General features: G+C 38.7%; 2 protein-coding genes across 5 annotated transcripts in view; one reads left to right on the top strand and one right to left on the bottom strand.

Moving 5' to 3' along the window:
* LOC145460533 (uncharacterized) overlaps nucleotides 1-18559 on the top strand; it is a 63118-nt gene that overhangs the window by 13371 nt on the left and 31188 nt on the right. The window lies entirely within an intron of this gene.
* LOC145463436 (insulin gene enhancer protein ISL-1-like) overlaps nucleotides 1-18559 on the bottom strand; it is a 54101-nt gene that overhangs the window by 9016 nt on the left and 26526 nt on the right. For 3 of the 4 annotated variants that reach the window (XM_081447200.1, XM_081447208.1, XM_081447192.1), the window contains exons 3-6: nucleotides 4168-4357; nucleotides 3161-3420; nucleotides 2036-2334; nucleotides 972-1187 (exon numbers count right to left, since the gene is read on the bottom strand). In XM_081447200.1, coding sequence (XP_081303326.1) covers nucleotides 972-1187; nucleotides 2036-2334; nucleotides 3161-3420; nucleotides 4168-4357 — 965 coding nt within the window. Of the gene's footprint in view, nucleotides 1-971; nucleotides 1188-2035; nucleotides 2335-3160; nucleotides 3421-4167; nucleotides 4358-4500; nucleotides 18555-18559 lie in introns of those variants that run through there. The other variant, XM_081447213.1, reaches the window with a different exon arrangement.

Here is an 18559-nt window from a genome sequence, read left to right on the forward strand (position 1 = left end):
CATGTCCTACCGGTGGCTTCTTCATTATGGCCATGAATTTATTTCAAAGAACCTGGAAATTTCGCGTAGAACCGAAGTGAACAGACGGGATTTGGTTGGACCTGTGTTGCAGTGAAGTGTGAGCGCCAAGCTTTTTTAATTTCTTTTGCTCTTGTTCATTCAGTAGCAAGAAAAATACATAAGGCCAAGGTTTCGTTTCGCCCGAGAAGTCTTTGTTTTGAAAGGTGTGAGGCAATTAGTACAAAGCACAATGCCATACAATACTGACAAATTTCACTTTCCCATAACTGAAAGATTTCTTGATATAACATGAACTGTTAAGACGATGGAAACTCCCAAAAATATAACAACTATTTCCGAATTAAACTGAAATGAAGTGCTTCAGTTCTAAACTTTTCAGTAAGGCCTGAAGGAAAAACATTTGAGGTCTGAAACAATGGCATAAGAGAGTGGTAAAATCTTTCTGAATATACTCCTCGTCAAAGATCAGGAAAAAAGTTTGCTCAAAATCACTTTATTGCGATGTACGATTGAGTTGACAGAGAATCAAAGCAATTGAAATTTGTAACTCCGGTCTCGTTGAATACGTTGAATATGGTTATGCAAAATAGACAAGCCTTCTATTCAGAAGAGGAGCAATTATGGTGTCATATATACAAAAAACACAAGCCTGCCTCGATGTATACACGCTTGGCTTGTTGGATTAATGGTCCCCTTAGGGTAGACAATCTCTAGCTAAATTTATTTTGACACAAGGGTTTTCCGCTTGTTCGTGCCATTTTCGGTTAAACGCTTGCTTGCGTTATTAGAGAGCGCTTTGCAGCCGTATAATTGGGCCATTTAAACCGCTCAAGATGTTCAGTATTACGCCGGTGGAACGGAGACTTCAACAGTGTAAAAAGACAAAGGAACCAGGTCGCAAATAAACTAACATGCTAGCTGACTCTTTTATGTGTAATTTTGAAGCTTACCAGTTGTTGAAACGGACCTTGATCCATGTCGTTGTGTAAGGCGAACTCATTCAGAGCCTTCCATGGTTGATAACTAGGGATATCACCCATTGCTACGTCAGTTGGCGGTCTTAGCGAAGGTGGAGTTATATTCGAAGAGTAAGTTTGAACACCCGAAATAGCTGATGGCGGTAGCGAGCGGCTGGAGAGTGCGTTCGGAGAGCTACCAGTCGGACTCTGTATACAAACGGCACAAAGATACATTCTGATTAAAAACAAGGGTATAAAAATCGCGTCAATTATTATGACTTCGATCAAGCTATGTTTGCCTTTATAAAACGTATACAGTTTGCTTCCCCACTGAGAATAATGGTAATTGCAATTTTGGTTCGATGCTGCGCCTAACTAGTAAAGCACAACAGGCAGCGATCATCATGAACCGAATCGCGGAGTTAAAGAATTTGGAGCAACAACTTTAGTTGACATAAGACAACTGTGTGTGCGTATGATAATAAAACAGCAGATGCGAACGCGCCGCCGAGTCCGTCAGCGAGCAAGAATGATTTTATAATAGGCCACACTTGTTGTACATTCATATTCAAAAAGGTTGAATGATTTACAAAGCACGCTTAAAATTCGCTTTCTCCAGAGCCGAGATCGTGCGGAAATAAACAAACAATTCCAATGGGTGGTCGATAGTTTAACGAGGAAGTTGGGAGACATTCGTTTTTGACTGAAGCTCAAAAATATCGGAGACCCGTCAAGCCAGCTGTGAAGCCTAACAATCTAAAATTAACACCTTCTGGCTAATTCTTCCAATTATGTTAACAAGAAACATCCTCGCTAGGTGAAGGCAATGAAAGACATTCGAACCAAGGCGAAAGGCGCTTTTTATAGACAACAAAACAGAGGGGAGAAAGCCTTACGTTTGCTCGCCAAGCTCGATTAACCACCTGTGCGTAAATAGTATTCTTGTTTCCGTCTTTGTGGTGACAGAACAAAGTGTTAGCACACGAAAATACTGACAAGAATCGCTCGCGCGCTCATCGCGAACGGGGAATCAAAATTTGAAATTCAACATTTACCTGCCCGTCATCCGAGCCCGCTCCTTGGTGCTGGTGGTGGGACGACGTTTTATTTAACATCATGGACTTTTTCTTGTCTTTACAGCGTTTATTCTGAAACCAGACGCGTATAACTCGAGGGCTCAAGCCAGTCATCTCGACGAGCTGTTCTTTCATCATTGCGTCAGGCCGTGGGTTCGCCGCATAGCATGTTCTTAGCGTGTGTAACTGCTTCTCGTTCAACACGGTCCGTACCCTGGTCGTTTTCTCGGATTTTCCGCGCCGTGTTGGAGAGCCATCGGGCTGACCGTTTGAGTGCGCTGCAAAGGCATCATTATGGTAAACTTAGTCTCACGCTCCACTCGCGATAGAAACTAATATTTCGAGAGTCGAAACTAATATTTTGAGGAGAATACTTCACTGTGACAATACGGAGCTGTGAAGTCTATAAATGGAGTATGTGTTCAAATTCAGAAGACACTATATACTGCACTCTCGCAATTATACTTCTCGTACAAACATCCTTCAGCTTAAGATTTTGTAGTTTCCTGCGGAAATGTTTGTACTTTAGGGAAAGTATTAAGATAAGTATCGGCAGTTGCAATACAACTGTTACAGCTTCAACGAAATCGTTTGGCTCGCTGAGTTGACTAAGCAGTATTTTAACAGTATAAAGCTGCGTATGGGTCATCCAATTTGCGATCACGGAAACTCTATGATCGGAAATAAATGTCAGAAGTACTTGTGCGTGTTGAACCTTATAATTGGGAAGCGAAGATATTACCAACAAACATTCAATTCTGAATTAAACTACTAGCGATGACTGAGCAGGTTATAATATTCTCCCGTGTATCCAGGGTTTGACCTGTGACAGCGCGCGGCAAGATCGCCGAGAGCTAAGTTGCCCAACTACAAACCAGGCTTAAATTAAGCGCCATAACACCAATAAACACGTACGCTAAGAAATGCTAAGCTCTCCTAAGTCAACCCGAATTCGAGCAGTTGAAAATTTACCCTGGATACGTGCAGAGTCAATCCGAGTCGCTAATAGTGTTATCAACCCCAATTTGATTAGATTCTGATATATTCACTGACAAGACCTACCGCATCGAAGCAGTAACTGGGAGCAGAAACAGACCGACGTACCTGATGATTGAGACGAGGATCTTTGTCCACCTCGAGCATGTGCCGCTTGAGCTGTAGCAGTCGCTTTCTCCACAATTTCGTTGTCCTCCTTGCAAAATAACCCGTCCTCCCGCAGCGCAAACTCGTCGCCTGGGACAAGTTGCCTACTGCAGGCGATGCAGCGAAAACAGTCTATATGATAGATTTGATTCTTCGCCCTCATCACGAAATCGTTTTTGGTCACCGACCGAGAACACTTGGCGCACTTTGTGCCAAATAACCTGAAGAGGAGGAAAGAAGAAAGATTGTTCAATAGCAGGAAAGCAAATAATGCGCTTCGCAAGAACGACTTTCGCAAATATATCTGTTTCGGTTTCATTCGTATCCGAAGTGACCCGTCAGTATGCGTTTTTAAAATGTTCCTACTCGTTATTAGGCCTAATCCTGAAGATATCCCAGCGGAAGAAACCTGCACGGATTGCAAACTTGCGATCGAAAACGAAATCTAAGAAAACCACAAGTTTAAATTGTACTTTTAGCCTCCTGCTTGTCGAGTTGGCAAACTTTCCCGCCTCGCTTGCCCACAATAAGAAAGAGGCGGAGTCAGAATATAACTTGTGTGAACTAAATTTCCTGAACTCCAGCCGCCCGGTAACCGTGTGAATTTCTTGACAATTAGCTTCCCTGATATCCCCAGAATATACAGCGCTATCCAAAATAACTATGCACGACAGTACACAGCGGGGGAAATCAGGGCAACTAACTAGCGAGTAGCTTATAAGTCGGCTTTGTGAAGACAATACGGTCATAAGCATCAAACAACTACTCTGTCTTCCTAATTAACAACATTGATTCCTTCGCCGGAATAATATGCCGTCAGTGTTTGTAATAAGCTACGTAATCCCAGAGAACATGGTCTGGTGAAAACGCCGGCGGTCAAATCTGGCACAGTGAGCGTTGATGGCGATTTGATCGCACCTGGCTGGTCTCCGATCCTGATTTCTCAGCAGTAGATTGGTCTGGCTTACCTAACATAATCACGCTTGCAGTACGTCTTTCCGTCTCGCACAAAACACGTACAAGTTTCGTCCAGATACGTGTGGCAATCAGCGCATTTGAGGCAGCCGGCGTGCCATTCCAGGTCGGGTGCTACGCGGAGAATGTACTGGTCTTGAATCTGAGAGCCGCAGCCGACACACATGGATATTCGACGCTTCTCTGCAAAAGAAACACAAAACAAAACTTAAGAGCTCCTTGGTCTAAAGCGTGACAGGAAATACTTCTGAGCGTCCAAGAGAGCCACCGCGCTGAGACAAAGTTTATTTTGACGAGCGGGGAATCGCATCGAGTTAAGTACATACGTTGAAGATCCTGTTCGCTCATTCCCAAGGAAGCTACACAAGACACGCTCGGTGATATCAACCAAAATGGGATTACTAACTGAGCGACACTGCCAGCTGACGAACCGAATACTTCAAAATTCCGATCTCTTTGGAGGGATTACGCTATTGGTGCATCCAGCTCGTACAATGCCACGTGATCCGCGTTGTCATCGTCCGGTAGTTTATTGGCCGGAGGCTCAACCACCAATTTTACAAATTGGTACCCAGTTGTGAATGCCACACTCGTCATTGGTCGCCCACCTTTCATCACTTGTCAAACTTTGCGCGTTTTTTTAGATTTGAAACAGCGATAAACGCAGGTGTACGTTAAGAAACTAACCACAGAGAAATTTTTGTACTCTTGGAAATCACAGAACGGTGTAGCGATCTTGGCCTTACCGATCACGAGTGATGATTTCGGCAAGAGATTAGAAATCAAGATTTCTGGCCCGTCGCTAGCAAATACCTTGGAGCTGTTGTTGACTCAAGTGACAGCTGACTTTTGTATTTCACGTTGATTCACACACGTGGAAAGTTACTAAAGCAATATCTACTAGTGTTCGCCTTGAGAGGAGCGTGGATATCTGTCTGGGTACGTGTGAAATAAATCTACACGATAATTTCATGAGCTGAATTGAATCAGGTTCGCTGGCGTTGCTGCTGAATGGAAGTCGCCTTTCAAATATAGAGAGTGTTTATGCGCCGTCAAAACCCGAGCCCGCCGAGAGAGGGCAATGTGAAAAGCATTGTTCAATTCTCTATGCATGGCGACGCAACAACAAGCAAATTTGAATCAAAACAAAAGGGTGGATTTGGGGCTGGCTCTCATTGAACCTCAAACACTTCGATATAATTAGCAGAAATTTGTGAAAGGAAGCAAACGAGATTTAGCACGTTCTAGTTAGAAGCTCCGCCTCAGCGGTCACCAAATAGTGAGATAGTGTCCGGCTCGGTATCACACTATCGCTCGATGAAAGGAACCCTCACCCTCGACAAAAACCCAGACAAGCCGCGATGTTGAAAACTAGAGAGGTCATGATATTGACACAAATTGGAATGAAAAATATTTACCCGAGAAATTTTCCCTTTGAATAGCAGAACAAAGTCCCCATTGAAAACATTTGTGCCCAACACAACGTGGAATAATAGCTTTTGTTTTCTTAGTTCAACTCGGGGATTTAAAAAACCATTCACCGTTGTCAAACATATCTCTTGATCGTCTGCACATGATTCCATGCCATTGTTGTAGCCAGCCCAACTAATTCATATATTAATTATCTGTCATATTCACTTGTCAAACACCTCATTTACGGACCCCTCGGCACCAGACCTCCTACTTTGAGGTAGTGACTGTAATTTCCTTTGTCTAATGGAGCGTTTAATCCTAAGCTGGATTGACCATCCCTAAGCCGAGCTGTCGCGCTTATAGGATTTCCGACTCGCCTTACTTGAGGATAACATTTTTGGAGAGCGTACAAAAAAGGTTAACACTATCGACAAGAAAGGTTTCAGTTAACCAACTGAGGTAAAACTGAATTGAAGAGTTGAAGAACTCGCTGAAATCTTAACTCGCCTCACCAAAATCAGTTCTAAAACTCAGTGTAGAATTCTGTCTGCGAGCGAATAACTGTAACACATAATTTCGAGCTTAACTCGGATGCGCTTTTATTACGAGTGAACTCTTCACAAAAAAGGTCGTTACGAAGATTGTTTTTCGCACCGTCTTTGCAACACGTCTTTCGTTGCCTTGGCTGAAATATTTCCTAACACCAGATCATTTGCATAGAAACGGAAACTAATAAGCCCGGCATTGGTCTGTTGATGTTTAGCAGAGGCGCCACCGAGGTGGCGGTCAAAGATGGACATGATCTCTTTACTGGGAGTCACATTTCTGCTCAAGTATTGTTCCGGCTGAGCTTCCGGGAAATTCAATTTATGGCCTCAACCCAATAAATCTGAAATTCGATGGTCCCGTTTCGAACTTCTTTTAAAATTTGATCAGGGTTTTAAGAACGAATATGTAAGATAAAGAAATTTATTCCAATGAATATTGACTTTGGTGCTAAGTGTTCCCAAAACGTGCCTTTTTGTTACAATACGAAAAATATATATAATCAAAAAAATATAAAAACAGGTGCCAACGGCTCCATTATGTCTTGCCAACGTGACGGAAGAGAATACGCCGTAATCGAAAATTAAAATTAAATCCTTTTTCGTAACAACGTAAGGCAAAATACACGGACAATTTCGACGCTCTGTTAGTAGCGGCGGATAAGTTGAGTTGCTGCAGGTCCATCAGTGGACTCAAAATGTCGATTGTTAGCGGAGTTAAATAACAATAGCTTCTAATCTTGTGAAATTGGAATAATCTTGGAAACTTTAAAATAAACTCAAATGATTAACGTAACTAACTGGTTATGTTAATTCGTAGAAAAACAGTGGTAAATGAAAAGAAATTTTTAATATTTTCAATCCGAAAACTACCCTAAAATCTATCAAGCACACAGACAGTGTTCTTTTTTCCTTTTTTTTTTCCAGAATGGGCAACTGAGATACGAATTTGTTTCATGTAAATTACCTAATGCAAAGGTTAGTACGATTTAAAAGAGGCTTATATAATCACTTGGCTCTATTTGTTGAACATTGGAATTACCATCAACAAAAAGACTGACAATTCTGGCGTTTTCCCTTTTCCACATTTTCCGCCAATCTTCGGAATCTGCTGGCTCCATGTATCAAGCTTAAGAATAAACAATTGTTTTCCTGTCGGTTACGAGAGCGTACAAGTTTTGTCGTCGCCTCAAAGGCAGGGGATTGTATCATAGTTGTATGATATGTGCGATGTAAAATAAAGAAAGGGACAAGAATTCAAGACAATTAGAAGCAATACACCACAGTTGAAGAGCTAGCCGCTTCATGTCGTGAATAAATGTACACAGGCCTGTGTAAACTTCAACAATTATATTGATAGATCAAGAAGACGTGTTAGTATTGAATTGTACTGTCGAAAGCGCCCTTGAAATCCCAATATGTACCCTTGATTCGATTCTTTAGCCGGTGAAATATAATCATGTCTACTGTCTGTTCAAGAAACAGATAGAAAGCGTTCATGTGTGCGGATATCTTCGAGCATACTAAGAAGGCGTCCTTAGTAAAACTGAAAAACATATGTATTTTCAGCAAAATGACATTCAGCGAGGTTTCCCTCCGAAAGGACTTCCAGATATGTTTGCTAATTTGCCTTGGCTTTGTTGTATCTCAGCTGGCGGTATTAGGAAAAACAATCGCCGTGTCAAAATGGCGGGAAAATAAGTGATCAAGGCGAAAGGCGATTGCTGGCGTTTGTGGACAATACTGGATTTCTACAAAGTGGAAAATTAAGGCATCGCGTGGTTGATACGGGAAAAATCGTCCCGGAAATCATTTCCGCGTTCGCTTTATTTTCTGCCGTGCCTAATTCCTAATATTGAAGAAGGAAATGGAACACAAAGGCTGAAACATCTGCTGGGAGAAAGCAAATGGACGAAGAAAACATTTACGGATACAATTAGTGTCGGGAAGATTTTACAATTCGTGAAAATGAGACCAGAAAAACGCAAATTCAAGAAAATCAATTCAGTTCAATTTTTAGTGAAGTCAGTCGATCTCATAAAATTAATTGGAGAGGTTTTGGGAAAAAAATAACAATATTAATAAAAACAAAAAGCAAAAAAAAAAAAACGAAGAACTGAGAAAATATGTTTACATGAAATGCCCCGTGGGAATTTTTGCTTTAGGCAGCCCTCGAAGTGATAAAAACAAACAACTTCCATTATGGCCACGACATGTTTTTATAATTATTCCGTTTCGCTGTCCTTTTTGTCTTTCTCGCACAAAAGAAGTCAAACGAAAGTAGATTTGCATTCAGTATATATACACTTAGCAGTCAATAGTAATCATCAAGCTTCTTTTTTAAAGAGTGTGCATTTAAAGTGAAAACAAACTCCATTTGATTGTAAAACATTACTTTGTATTGCAGCGACAGCATGACGTTTTCACCTTTCCTAAAAGATCATATCTGAAAAAGTATATAAAATTCATTGTACAAATTTAAAATCTTTATGTGCCTTAAGTGTAGTTTATCAGAAGAATAGTATGGTCACAAGACAAAATACATATTTTTGTTACTCTAAAATACTAAATGGTATATTTAAATCTAAGCAAATAGAGAACGATTATTCGTTTCAAGGGGACCTTGTGAAGCATTTTAGTAGTTGAATTATCTCTTTCAAGAATTTTGGTTATCTCAACGGAAATATTTCGTTCTGCACTCTATTTCCTTCAAGTAACAAGTCAACGAAGTTTGTTATTTTATATCAAGAAAAGCACTCTCTGTTCTTTCTAAAATACCACTGTTTATTTTCTAAGACACGAGGTTTTATTTTACAAGTAAGAAGATGCGATAATGTACGATTATTTACCAGCTAGTAACATTTACAAATCATCGAAGATTGAGAAATAATTGGCACGGCGTGAAGTAAAATATAAGCTGCGTGTGTTCTAGGCACCAAGTTAATTCAGTGGCTGCTTTAAAAATGAGTATTAAGACCAAAAAACCTTCTGAGATCAGTATTCTTTATGCGTGTCGAGTTTAATCCTTGGATTCAGTGTGAATGTCGAGGCTTTGGGCTTTTAGCAAACTACAAGAAAGGAGGGATTAAGTAACAAAACAAAGTTAGAAAGGAAAAGATACAAGTTAATCTGATAGCCAACGATAAGAAATAGCCAGAGACCCAAATCTATCTACATATTTTTAATTCTTATGAATGTTTCATCGCCTAACTTTACAAAATCTATTGATCTGTCACACGAGTAGAACAACGCAATAGATATATAAGTTGTCAATGTTTACATTTTTTTCCTTAAGATAAAAAGTGAAAATGGTTTGAAACCATGATCTTCAAGATCTTGCACCCTCATATCTTACAACCGTGCAAGAAAACTGTAATGCAAATGTAAAATATTTCTATTATGAATTTGTATAAAGCACAACACCCGTTTGAGAAAGACACGCAATCGGTTCTAGGTTTTCCGGAAACTATTCAAATAAAATCGCGTTTTCAACTGATGCTTCCAAAAACCAAAATAAAATGCTAACTTGAAAGATTTGAAAGTAGCATGCATTTTCTTAAAAATCGACTTCATCAACTTTATCTTACTTCCGACGGGCCAAATGCTTATTTATGGTGATATTTGAGAACGACCTCGATGTTTAATTTAAAAATAGCCCTGGTGCAATACGAACTTATGTACAATTTTGTAGGGCAGCGATAGCGAATAAAAATTGTACCTTCGACTGATTCAACGTGTCGAAGACAAGCTATCGACCGCAAATCCCACCTACAGATAGTTATTAAGGTCAGGTCTAGACACCACATTTGAGTAAAATAAATGTGGTATCTGCAAGATGTACTTGGAATCGAACAAGCCTGTTCCAATTATCTTTCTGGTTGGTATTAATAACGCAAAAGGAAGTCAAACGGAAGGAACGAAAATAATTTCATGTTTGCATAATCACATCAATCCAACTCTGACAACTTGAGCAGATAAATGGATGAGGCAAACCTCAGTATTTATAAAATTCATTTATGAGTTATGTGGCATTTATCTTACAGCTTGAGCAACCGGTTTGCTTAGGTAACAAAAAAACAAACAAAGATAGTGCTGATTAAGCTACGGTTTGTGAAGAATAGCGAACAGCCACGAGCAATGAAATATTGGCCAATGAAATAGAGGGAGACAACTGGAAATGAACAGAGAAAAAAACTTCCATGTGTTTCGTCAACAGCACCAAAAAAAGCGCAAACGGCAACAGTATCGTCAACAACAACAAAACAGGCATTTCAAATTAATTAAGGTGCTTGCTCATCTATGAGCATTTCATCCTACAGTCAATATTTCTTATTTGTTGAAGTACACAACTGTATGTAATGAAAAGGAGAGCGATTCTGTACAGGCTACGATGAGATCGCAAGCCATCGAGAGGGTCCGGGATAAGATGTGGTTATATAGTCTGGCTCCAGAAGTGCCCAAATATCAGTCGTCTAAAAGTCTACCTCTTGTCTAGCACATCAATTTATAACTGATCACAAATGACCCAGATTTCAAGTTTTTTTTCTAGTTTTGTGTTGGGCGCAAATCAGTTGCTTTAAGTATGTACATACACACTTTCTGTCTTAGGCTAAGTGCGTGATCTTCTTTTCACTCTCCTCAAAATCAAGTCACTCCCTGAAATGTTTTCGACCATTGGAATACTGAGAGTTCAAGCGAAAAATCTTCGCACACCGTTGATTTGAACTTGTATTTGATTATCAGAGAGGTCACCCTTGTAATGCTATTTTACGGTGTTTTAAATTTGTCTAAAGGAAACTGAGAAAATGTACTGAATCACCTGTACTGAACACATCACGAGACCTCAGGGGCTTCACGGTGTCTAAATTCTTTACTCAAAAATCTTCAATTTTTGTTTTGAATTTAAAGACTGATGGCTTGGATGGAACGCACTGATAACGGAATATTCTTATCTTTGTATCAAGAAAAAGAGAAAAGTCGACCATCACAGATAAAGTGGCACCAGGAATCTTACACACTGAATAGTATTGCACAGTGTATAATGCTTCTGGAAACAAATGAATTTAAACCTTTACATTACGCTATGGTATAAAATGTAGATTTTTCCCTTTACAGAATGTCATAGCTTATGGAACGTTTTCATATCGGCATGTTACGACACGATACTCCATCATTACCCTACATGTATTTGGAATTATCGTCCGAATTTTGTAACTAAGCGTTGATAGCATGAACTTGGAGCTGAAAGAAGTATTCTACTAGAAATAATTTGTGATTTTTGTTGCAAAATTTGTGGCAAATGGCTTCCATCATGTTTTCTAGTAGACAAAACAATAAGTCAAGGAACAGACAAATGAAACTTTTCATTGAGGCACTGCACGTGAACGAAGGATTCAAACAGACAAGCTTCAATCTTTCGGTAGGATTTACATTTTCTTTTCCTGCATTTCCTGAGGCAAAGTTGATTTGTAACTGAATTCAGAACAAGAGTGAGATAGTTTACCCCAGGAATCATTTTCGAGCTCTTCGTTTTCACTTTGATTTGCCATAACCATTTCTGGCTAACATCTTGCTGGTGCAACATAGTATACAATAACATGCAAAATTTAAGCGGTGGATGTCCTTTCCGAACAAGGCTGGAAGATGCATTTTATTCACTCGCGCCTGTGGAACCTATAACACAGTTAACTTGGGGTACCTTCCTCATTAATTATCTGTGATCTCAGAGCATATCCAACCCGCACTTCTTTGGTAGTTCTTAAATCTTGCTGTTGAGTTAGCTTAAGAGTAAAAATCGTACAAGTTTGTAAACAGCTCGAGTAATTTTTTTATGAAACTCTTGTGTTAAGCTCTTGTGGAAAGTCCTATTCCGAGGTACAATTTTAGGAGCTGTGTTCACTAAAACTTGACGTGAATTGTTGCGAAAAATGAAATAACGCTTCAGTAAAATTGCAATATACCGGTTACTATTCTTTGAAAAAGTCTCTGGGAAGATGAAACTGAAGAATTTAACTGAAGAAAAAAAGAGAATTACTTGCCTTTAAAAGAGGTAAACTCTTTGACGTCAGCATTAAACATGACGATAGCTCTTAGAACTAATTTAGAACAGTGGCTGAGAAACAGAGACTTTTTGAATCCAAGGAATCGACATCACAGAATAGACATTGCGACCTCCTTGAGCGTTTAACTTTGACATTGTTATACATGTATAGAGGTATCAATATAAGATAATGGCGTAAAACTACACTGTTGCAATCAAAGAACTGTCTCGCAGAATCTGGACGTCAACAAGTAAAGCCGTGGTATGCTAAATTATACATTACCCCCATTTCGTATGATTACAATTGTCCAAAAAAGATCGCTCATCTATGATACTGGGAAGCTCATATACTGAGTTGAAAAAAGAACCACAACTGAGCAGAATCGATATCATCATAAGAGCAATATTAGGAGTTTTATTTGGAACCACAAGTTGTCCTATATTAGACCTAGAGAACACTGTGGTTAATTCTGTAAACTTTCTCAGACTGCGCTGGAATGTTGGGTCGTGTCACGTACTGTCAGAGTAAGCTAGAACTGATCGAGGGATCGAGGAGAGACTGTTTTCTCTTCTTGGTTTTGGCTTTTACGCAAAACTCTGTGATATTTAATATCTCGATTTTATCTCTTCTCAGTGATGTGACCAAAAGAGCAGCAGTATGTGCTTAATCGTTTTCTCCATGTCAAAGTCTAATATTAAAGAGATTCGCTCTGATGCCCAGAGTAGATTTAGCCGTGTCAAATTGGTTACTTCTGAACCAGTGCTACCAATATGCAACGCATGCACTATATTCAAAATTCAGTTGCGTATACAACAATGGAAATACGCCTAACATATATTAGTCAATAAAATGCTTAAGGTGAAGAAAAAAATAACACAAATTTGTCCCGTACCATGTTTATGCCCTTATCCGAGTTAAGCAGCGTGTTGGAACGTCGTGCTGTTACCAAATCCTTAGCATTTTTGTCATTTTTTGCTTTTTTTTTCCCTCTTAAAATATTGCATCTACAAACACCGTCACGCCAACTCGTTAAGAATATAACTTTAATGAATAAAGAACATTTACAATTTGATATCTTACAAGGTCAAAGTTTCTGGATTTTAAGCCAAAAAGAAGTCAAAGTTTATGTTTACGTTTTCACTTAAAGCCACGTGACTGATTAACTTCTAAATTCTCTGAACTCAAATTCAATAGAACAAAAGATCTCACTACCGGCATCTAAGAAATGTCTTGACTGAAAACAAGTGGCAAGTAAAGAGAATTCCGTTGCTTATCATGGGATTTTAAAAAGGTAACGTGTCATATACACGCTATAAACACCACTTTCGCACATGTTTTAGCGATCCATTTCGTCAAGACTGAATACATGGTGCATGTAATTTCGTGTTCATTAGGTTGTACAATGTGAAGGAAACTGTGCATGAAACATAATGTGTGACCATGTAAATTCCTTACCCGTGGTATTGTTTCTTATACTGTGATCGTAACTTCTTTCAAGTCCGAAGATGACCAGTCTTTAACAGCCATGCAAATGAACGTTGCTGAGCGAGCCTCTCTTATCAAAATCCCTGGATTCTTTATGTTCTACAAGGTTGATGAGACCAAGTTTCTGACCAATCAAGCGAAAGCTACTGGAGTAGAACTTTCATGTAGCACTGTTTATTTTGTAGTACGAGGTATTTTTAGAATCTGTTTATGAAGTCTTTTTAGCAGTATTTTTTTCAAGTATTATTGCGGTAGATAATGATAAAGCCATTGTCAGCGTTTTGTTCCCAAATTATGGCGCTCTACCTTCACGGGTCCAATCTGTGCTTCCAGCAGTTAAAGGTTCACTCCGCGTGGTTTACATGTGAGACGGACAAGTGAGTAACAGCTACAGGCGCTGGGAAGCATACAGTTCCCTTCTAATCAATTCTTTGCTCGAGGTTACATTTGACAACGGTTTTCGGCAGAGAAGATTTTATCGAGATACATATAAAATTCATATCTGTTTTAGTTTTGGGCGACACTGGCCAAAAGCATCCCGTGTCTTATTTCCAAAATTCAGATGCAGTTTAGAGAGACTTCAAAAAAGGCTGGTCCCAAAAGACGAAAAACGCCTCAATTAATCGCCTTAGTGCTTCAAGTGTAGTTTCACAACTTCCAAAATGCGGCTTAAGTGTGACAAATATTGAAGCTGTTGACCAGAAATTGAAAAATAAAGGACATGATAAATGATAAAATGGGTTGTGATGTTTTCCTGTGGCGTTTCGTAACATTTAATGAAGTCAGCCAGGCTTTTAGTAAGAATAAGGGCTTTGTTTTTCCAATTCAATGTCGTTTCATTTCGATGAAAATGGCATTAAAAACCTATTTCATTTGTTTTCCACTTTTTTATTAGAAAAAATTCGAGGCAAGTCTAATTAATTTTATTTGTATCATTCTCTTCATAACAACAAACGTTCATGATAAAGATTTAATAAAATTTGTTGCCGCTGTTGTCTTAATGTGCGAGTTTAAGGGGGATCGTTGACTGTTATCTAAGCCAAACACATAACCCAAACACTTATTAGTTTTTTCTTCGCGATAACACAAAGAATAGGCGGAAATGTAAAAAGAGGAAATCCGCGACTACGCGACGCCAAGTCGAAAACAGCCGACCAAAATCTCACCATTGTCCTCTTTACTGAAGATACGCATTCTTTTGTAGAATACAACTGCAGCTCACGTTGTTACAAAATGTTCCGTTAAGTTAATTTGAGAGCGAGATACATTTTCTACATTGATGCAATGACACTGAACTTTGTTGTTTTTTGTCACTGTTTTAGTATTACTTCTTTGAAGTACATTTATAGTTATATGTACATTGCTCGCCGTGATTATTAAGCTTCCCGTCAGTGATTTGGTACAACATGATACAAATTTGACATTTTTAAACTCCAGAGAAACTGTCACATATAGAATACAAAGAATTCTAAGTAATGGTGATGTCGCAAGTGGACGAAGCTGGCCTGGTTTATTACTGAAATAACGTTTAGATATCGTTTGAAAGGCAACTTTCGCTGATGTACTGTTGCTGTCTTTGTCTGATGTTATGATATCTCATACGCTTACTGACGCAGCTAGCATCGTGCCACCAAAATCACAATTTATCCAATTAAGTATTTGTATGACATTCGGCACTTTTGAAGTAACAGGGAAATAAAAGAAATCATTTAAACGGTTTTATTGAAGCGAAAAAACACGATACCCATGTTTTAATGTTTCATGACAATTTTTCCAGAAGCGTTAAAACAACAAAGGTTTAGGGTTGTGTACCTGTGAAAACAATGATAAGATTAATGAAGTTTAATACTCTTTGACTGAGAGAATGCCTCCAGGTTAGGCGATTCTCTAACTGTTCGAAACACCATAGAGCCTGAACAAAAATTAGCACAAAGCCTTTGTCACCAAATTTGAAGTATCGAAGACAAAACAATCGGATTACTTAGATCGGCGACAGGAGGGCGGCTTCTAAAACGGATGATATCACCCAGAGCCAGCAGTAGTTAATTGATTCATAAAAGATTCAGGAGACAAATTAAAAACCTCAATCACCAGGACTGGAAAATGAAAATCGAAATAGCATAGTGTTTCCTTTCTTTCCTTGTTAATTTGGACGACAATAGTTGTGTATCTTTGTCTTTCAGGAAACTTTCACTCTGCTAATTCTGTAGCTACACCATTTTTGAAGTTCGCAACTTTTATATTTTATTGTTGTTGTAGGGGAACTGCATGTTTACCATTTTATTTCCAAGAATGACCAATACCTCATTTCTCCTTACAATATGAATAAATTATAAAGAAGACGAGTGGCAAAAATAGGGAAAATGATAAACTACAAAAAATTGTTTCCATGTGCAACTGATAGCCAGAGTTAACATTTCCATCGTGGAACTGAAAGGGTAGTGTGATCAAGACGTAAATACCACAAGGACAAACAACTTTCAAGCAATTGCAAAGCCAACTATTTCCCCATCGGGAATGGGTCTGTATAGAATAGGACTTCATGGAGTTTTTTCTTTAACTCTTGCTTTTGTTAGAGACACGTTTCGCGCAGGAATAACATTGTATGTTTTATGCTTTGGTACGAAAACTTTGCGTGCTCTCGATGAGAATGTTATGTTTTTTTTTTTCAAAAGACGTAACGCCGATTGTGACAAAAATGGCATTTTCACCCACGTATCACGTAGTCCATTAGGAGGTCGTTAAAAAGTGTGCGAGTAATCCGAGAGCAGGTTTGAAATATTCTCGTTGATTTACTAAAGGAGATACACACCGGTGTAAAGTAAGTACCAACGACAGGATAACGATAAATTCAAACACGATGATTAGAAAGTCTGAAGGGAAACACTTGAATTAAAGCGGGGAAATCTGGAGAAAACTGCGCGCAGAAAAAAAGAAATGAAAAGAAACACAACGTTAAAACATTCAAGGAAATTTTAAGATTAAAAGTGACATGCCGGTCATACTTCTTAACTAGATATTGAAGGTTTAACTGTAAATCAGGTACGCTTCTACGCGGAAACCGGCGAGAGAGAAGTCACTACCCTTTTTCGTAGTTTTCAATTAATATAATTTCCTGAATTCCTCATAACAAATATCGTTTCAAATAACGGCAGGATGCAAAGGGCTGGGATTATTAAAAGCAGCCATTATCAGTCTTACAAAACCTGCGACTGAAGTTATTGTTATCGAATGAAAGAAGCTAAATAGTATGCCTGGAGCGATAATCGGTGCCCGAACCTGTTTGCCACGCACGAAGTGCAGCACGTAACACTGGTAACAATATACGAAAAAATTGCTTTTCTAAATAAAAGTGAAACTAAAATTGCAAAAAATCACCGAGTTGTATTCTCGATCGTCGAAAATGTTTTTCTTTCGCAGTAGCCAGATCAAACGAGCATGGAGTAACTGATGTTAAAAACAGATGGCATTGAATATTCATTAAACGTAAGTTGTACAGTACATTAACTATACTTTCTTGTTACAAACCACAAATTGCTCGAGCTAGGTAATGAGATATTCGAAAGCAGAGCCAGAGTAGTTTCTTTTTAAGGATGTGTGGAGTTTTTATAGGTAGAATTCAGTTGATATAACATGAATCCTTCCAATCTCAAATGCTTGATAAAGAATTCTTGGTCTTGCCTAATATTCAACGAAAAAATTGACGCGAAATAGTGTAATGACATTACATCCGAAAAATGGAAAACGTAATAAATCTTACTTTCTCAAATTTCCCGAGCATCATTGTTGTCAGAAAACTGCGAGAACGTTCATAAGATAATTCAGAAATCATGTATACCAACTCTTACAACGTGCAATTGGGCGTGTACCATTTGACATCCTTTTAAAGATGTCAACTTAGAAGAGACAGCAAAAGATAAAACAACCCTCTCCTTTCAGAAAACATTATTCATCTGCATTGTGGATTATAAAAGCCTAGAGGACGTAAAGAAGATCTTATAAAGATGCAGATTACACAGGATTTGTAAACAACAGGGCCGAGATAAATGGCGAGGTTATAATTGTACATCTATCTTCATCGTTTTCAAATTACAACCGGAGAGCGAAGCTTAAAGTAAAGGCGGAAAAAGGAAGGGCAGTTCTCATTTGCATGAAGTGGATTAATCAAACTCTTAACAACTATCTTGCTGAATGTTCAATGAAGATAAAAAAAAAATGTTGTAAAGGTCGTAAAATAAGTGTTCTGTTAAATGTTCAATTCGTTTTGAACACCAGTCCATACACGTTTAGACAGAAATTCATGAACTTACTCTTCAATTTGTATGAGTGATGATTTTCTTAACTTTGCTAGCACGAAGATGAACATTTTGATTAATGAATGCTGAAGTCTACTTGCAATTTTCTAAGTTTTCTTTTAAAAACGCGAAAACCCTCTTGCAGGTGAACTTTCCAAAATTAATAATGTCGCTGTCTTTGAGGATTGGACAAATGGCAAGGAGGTTTGAGACGCCTTATCTTTTGCCACCAGTTGTTATGATTTACAAGCTGAGTACCAACAGAACGGAACTCCATGCAGAAGAAGTAAAAGTCCCGATTTCAGTTCTTCTCTTCGCTTTTAAAACTACAAACGAGAGAATTTCTCTTTTACGAACTGTGGAACAGTATTAATTGTTTCGGAGTTTAGTCTAGGTTATCCGGTCAAACAATGCTGGAAACCGTGGAGTTAAAGCAGTTTCTAAAGCCAGACTTTAGGCTATCACTGACCGTCGAAATACCGACAACAGGGGTTATTCTACAAAGTAGGAGGCCCTGTTATTTCGATACTTCAGCCAAACAGAACTGAACATCAAGCAAACAAACTTACAACAGTCCATTTTGAAATCAAGCAAAAGTGCACTCTC

This window comes from Orbicella franksi, chromosome 1 (assembly GCF_964199315.1).
Source record: "Orbicella franksi chromosome 1, jaOrbFran1.1, whole genome shotgun sequence".
NCBI lineage: Eukaryota > Metazoa > Cnidaria > Anthozoa > Scleractinia > Merulinidae > Orbicella > Orbicella franksi.